Here is a 5,271-nt window from a genome sequence, read left to right as displayed (position 1 = left end):
TGCCTGAAAGCAAGTATTCATTTTTTTTTAGAGCGGTACATTTCACTTTTTTTCTTGGGTTTAGTGCGAGAAGCCGATAAACTTCACAGGGAACTCGAGCGCTTTATAGCTACATTTTATTGTTTTAAAAAGTAAAATGATTCACCTGTATGCCTTTTTGGGTCAGTTTAGAAGGTTTGTCAGATTGGAGACTTTCAAACGCCTCGGAAACTGGACTAGTATCATTTAATTCTCTCTTTTTTCAACCGCGCGCCCGTAAGAAAATTGAAACCTGGTAACCTCTCCCGGCGAAAATTAATAGTTTCAATTACTTAATTTAATTTTTACTGGAGTCATAAATCTAGAGTCCAGTGTCTGACGCGTTTGAAATCGGACTCCGCGCTGATTCACAAAGGTAAACCGATATGTCTTTATGACCTTATTACAACATAACTATAAATCGATCGGATTCATCCTCTAAACGTAGATCCCAGTTTTGAGAAAAGTCTATTTTTGCTGGCAAGCGTTAGCGAGGCAGCACACTAGTCTTTACAATAGTGGAAAATAACCGAAACAATTTTCCGGATGTTACATCGCAAGCATGCGCGGTTGGTTGGTTTTTTATTATCCGGGATATCCATGCCTGCGATGACGTCATTTAAAATTGCACGTGGGAAAGAGATTTGACCCGTGACAGAAGAGCTATGTACATTTTACATCTTTCATAGGCTGGCGGCATATGATAATGTGGCAAAGTGTGGTGTGTATAAATATCAGACTGATTTTATATATGATGTCAGCTTTTTATCGCAGGTTTAAGTTAAAAGTTTTAAAGTCAAGCTCGTACATTCTTCGATCGTATGTGACAAGTCAACTGGGTTGACTTATTCAAGTACGGTTCTACCGAAAGTTTTTATACAACATTTTCTTGTGGTACGCTATGTGTGATGTGTTTTGTCTTCCAACCGATATTTACACAGCGAAATGTCCTTGTGTTTACTGTCCTCTTTATTTTTAAACGTTTCACGGGCATGAAATAAGCCAACACTTAACCTCGATATAATTGTAGGCAATATTTCTACGCGTAACCTTTATTTATTTTACAGACAATTTGGTCTCTTTTTATTTGTTTCATCATGACAATGTATTTTTCATTTCCCTCAGTCATTATTCCTTGCTCATTCAAGTTTTGACTGCATCCTCCGTTTAGGATGACGACATCATAAGCGAACGCACCTAAAAAGATCACTGACGCAATTGTCTTCCCGTATGGAGCTTTTCTTGGAACAGTGATTAAGTAGACATTTTCGCCGCAGACTTAATGCAGATTTTTGACTGCCGATAAGGCAATATTGAACTTTCGTTATTCTTATACCACTGTTGTGGCAGGTGGTGTATTCATTAAGGTTGACGAAAATAGTTAAACTAATTCGCTCTTTTTGTTCCTCTGCCCGAAAGGTTCAACCAGTAGTTAATTATATTGTCACAGAGTCGTTTCTTTCTCAAAATTAGCATATTTACTCGAAGAAACGCGACTAGTTGATGAGACATTTTTAAAAATAGAACATGACTCCTTCCTTCCTTCCTTTCTTTCTAAAAACGACAATAACAACAATCCCAGTCGATATCATTCTCATTTCCAGTTGTTTGAAAAGGAACGCGATCATTTCCATTTTTCCCTTGATAATCTTCGAGCAAGCGCCACCCTTGAATTCAAGGGGTTCAAATTAGAACCTTTTTTTTTTTTGCCCCGGGTTACGATCTGGTGTGCCCTACACATTCAAGGACGGCGCTTTCTCGAGGGAAACGCCTTTTTGTATAAATACGGTAAACTATGCATCGAATACAGTGCACTTTTTGTTTGGCATTAAAATCATTTTGCATGTTTTTGACCAAACGTCGTCTCAAGTTTCTGTCTGCTTAAATTTTTGCTGGAAACGAAACACACGGATGACCAATTCGTAGCAGGACAGAAATCTATTTGTAATCTGTATTTGTAATTTGTAATCTTTCAAATCGGGAAGAATATTGCACTTAACGTATATATTAAAAACTCTCTTTTAATGTTTGAATCGCGCCGTCTATTTGATGAGCGCATACATTGGAGAAGCTAGGATTGTGTATCGAATCAGAATCAGTGAAATTTTCGCGGGTTGCTTTATCTTTACTCTTGATCCTCCAAAATACGGTTCCGCGGAACAAAACTCATAGAATAATTCTCCCCCCAAAATTATTCTGTTTAGTCAAATCATAAGAAACTCTGCTTTTTGTGACGTAAACTTCATTATGGAACGATATTGGACTAATTACGGTTACGTCTTTTATTTGGTCTTCTTGTCTCATCAGTCATTTTAAGGCAGTGCAACATCGCCTTCTATTGTACTGGAGGAAATTACTCAAAAATTGCTTTCAAGCGGACAATGTCAGTCATCCCAAATCGCCAAAAAATTTTTTCGTAGTACGAACAAACACACAAATAAACAAAACAAACAGTGAAGAATTCCGAAAAATAAACACCCGTAATGGATACTAAAGATTAGTTCTGCTGTTCTGTCGCTCTATGACTAATACGCTTTTCACGCATCTTTACCAAATTAAAGGTCTTACTAAGCAAACGATTTAAACGTTGTTTGACCAGGCGAACAATCGCATCATTAGGTCTTCGTACATGTGTCTCTAGTATCAAAAGATTTGCTTTTATTCATTCATCGGTAGTTTCATTCCAAATGACATAAATTGGGCACTTGGAAAATCCAAAGTTATAAACACACGCCTTGTACTGTTACCAGAGTGCTCGCTCTTTTTCTGTTGATCCTGGATAACTTTTTACCTGCCGAGTAAAGCTCTAAAGAATTGTTGTCACTGGCTTCCACACGTGCCGAATCTTGCCTCGCCGAATCACTTTTCCTGAAAAGTCCTTTTAAGGCGTCGCGGAAAGTTTTGCTCCGAATCCAGTAGACCATAGGGTTGACAACAGCAGTTAAGCCCACGGAAAACGTAGACAGCATTCGGGCAAAACGGGGAACATCGATCGTGGTGTACATTAAAACTCCCAGGACAATCGTTGGTACATAGCATAGTGCAAATAGGCATATCACGATGAATATTGTGTTGGTTAGTTTGACCTCTTGTTCGTTGATCAGTTCCACTTGCCTTAGGCTGGACCCTTTCGCGAACAATAAATGCACTCGACGATGTCTTGTTCTCATGGCTTTGAAAATCCTCGAGTAGCAAGTCACAATAACTGTAGAGTTAACAATCAAGAAGAAAAATAGAAACGTGTTGTAAGCCGCGCTGAACTTGTGGTCGTGAATACACAGCGCGTAGAAGGGTGCAAATTCGTACTTTCCCCATCCCAGAAGGGGTACTGAAGCGAACAACAAGGATGCGACCCAAACGAAAGCGATGATTAAACTCACTGTTTTTACTTTAAAATTTGCACGATGTTTGACGGGATGCACTGTGGCGTAGTATCTTGTGACACTAGTAACGGCTAGAGTCAGAAGACTGCACGAGTATGAAGCGTAAGATTGAAAAGCTTGAAACTGGCAAACGGTTTGGGGAAAGCTCCAAACACCATTCACCAGGACTGACGCGAGAAGCGGAAAGCTCACCGCGGCACTGAAAATGTCGGCGATGGCTAGATTGAGGAGGAGAAAATTCGGCACTGTTCTTAGAGGCTTGCTTCTTGAAATAGTCAGGCAGACGGTAAGGTTGCCACTTAGCGCTAGGAACATGAACAGGATGCCAGCGCCTGATTCCAAAACGACTAAAAAAGTCGAGCGAGGCGGAAGAGTTAATGCTACATTCATGATTTATCTCAGATATTTCACAAGGCCTCCTTACACTGAAGCTTGGTCAACATTTAGTTGAAATCGTTTTTCGGTTTGAGATCCACTGATCAGTCAAAGGTACGTGAAGAGATCGTCGTACAATATCTATGATTTATCTTCTGATATTCAATAAGGCGTACTTGTGAAGCTTATTGTACGCTTACTTGAAATATCCTCAATAATAGTCCATTTGTTACAGCGATGGCAAATCTTGATTCCAAAACGACCGAACACTCGGCCACAAACATAAAAAAAGGCGGATTACCTCGCGTGACATGACGTCCGACATAATTTTATATAAAATATTAAACGCGACATCCTCATTTTGCGAAGCTTTGTCTTTTGCTCATTTGAAATCCTTTCAACCTTAGTGGACTGATTAGTTTTGCGTCTTTGAGCCCGTCAGGTTTAAAGCAACTAAAAGCCTGTTAATAATAGCTCTTAAGTCAACAATACGCTCCACCATGCGAAATCAATATTTCCTTGAATGAATAAAACATGAAAATAGCTTTTAAAAGCGTTAATTGTGGCGACGTTAGCAAACAGAAAATGTCAACTTTCATCCCTATTAAGTGGACTGAGACAATCGTTGGCTCAGTTTAGATTACACGAGAAGCTACTTGATTGAGACTAGAGAAAAAATATTCACTCCCCACAAACCACCTTTCTTTCATACCCAAATGTTTGCTTTCTTTCTGAATGTCGGTTAATGGTAATAGAGTGAAAAGAAGATGGCGGAAGATAATTACAACTAATAATTTATTATCAAATGGCACCTACCAAAAAGACGACATGTTATTCATAAATAAACACATTTAACACCCTTCTTTTATATTCAGATTGAAGTTCAGATATAAGCTTGTTTTCGTCACGTATGGAAAATGTCCAAGCATTATTTTTTTTTTAGAAAAAACAGATTGTCTAGCTTTGAGGAAATAATTAAAGATGATAAAATATGCGCGCATATTGACAGAATGATTGCAAACATAAGAGAATTTTTAATTGCCGGCTACAGTAGGTAAATAGAAAATTGCAATTTCCTTTTAATTCACAAGAGTTCCCACATTTGGAACTAAACAAAATCCCCAATGCTCGTCAGCTCTACAGGAAATTAAAATAACTTAAGCCGCTTAATAGCATTCATTTTAAAAAATAAAGAGCTAGACTCACGTTGTGCCGCATAATAAACAGTTAATAAAGAGCATCGAAGAAAATTATTTCTCAGCATCGTTCATTTGAATTAATGATCATGCTATAGTTTCTTACAGTCTTTACCCGTGGATTCAAAAGTTAGAATCGCCTTGTGCAGCATAATAAACAGCACCACAGGAAAGTACTAAGCAATAGCTTCCACACTTTAGGGATTAATCCACAGGCTTAAAAGCTAGAACCACCTTGTGCAGCATAACAGACAGCACCACAGGAAAATATTACTCGGTAGCTTTCATTTGAATGGTCA

The 5,271-nt window shown here is 38.5% G+C and overlaps 1 protein-coding gene across 1 annotated transcript; it reads right to left on the bottom strand.

Annotated features, from left to right (window-relative positions):
• Window positions 1-97: 97 nt before the first annotated feature.
• On the bottom strand, window positions 98-5,271 carry LOC146479473 (alpha-1D adrenergic receptor-like). Its single transcript, XM_085110340.1, has 2 exons — window positions 4,983-5,271; window positions 98-4,294 (listed from the first exon to the last, which is right to left on the bottom strand). Exon 2 carries the CDS (start codon window positions 3,789-3,791, stop codon window positions 2,739-2,741), a length of 1,053 nt encoding a protein of 350 aa, XP_084966466.1. The 5' UTR covers window positions 3,792-4,294; window positions 4,983-5,271; the 3' UTR covers window positions 98-2,738.

The sequence above is a fragment of the Pavona decussata genome, unplaced genomic scaffold, assembly GCF_977016875.1.
Source record: "Pavona decussata unplaced genomic scaffold, jaPavDecu1.1 SCAFFOLD_58, whole genome shotgun sequence".
NCBI lineage: Eukaryota > Metazoa > Cnidaria > Anthozoa > Scleractinia > Agariciidae > Pavona > Pavona decussata.
The sequence above is the reverse complement of the archived record's forward strand: the minus strand, read 5'-3'. Positions and strand labels throughout refer to the sequence as shown.

What these genes read in the sequence shown, in the direction of transcription:
- LOC146479473 (XM_085110340.1), bottom strand. Translation starts at nt 3,791, where the DNA reads ATGAATGTAGCATTAACTCTTCCGCCTCGCTCGACTTTTTTAGTCGTT.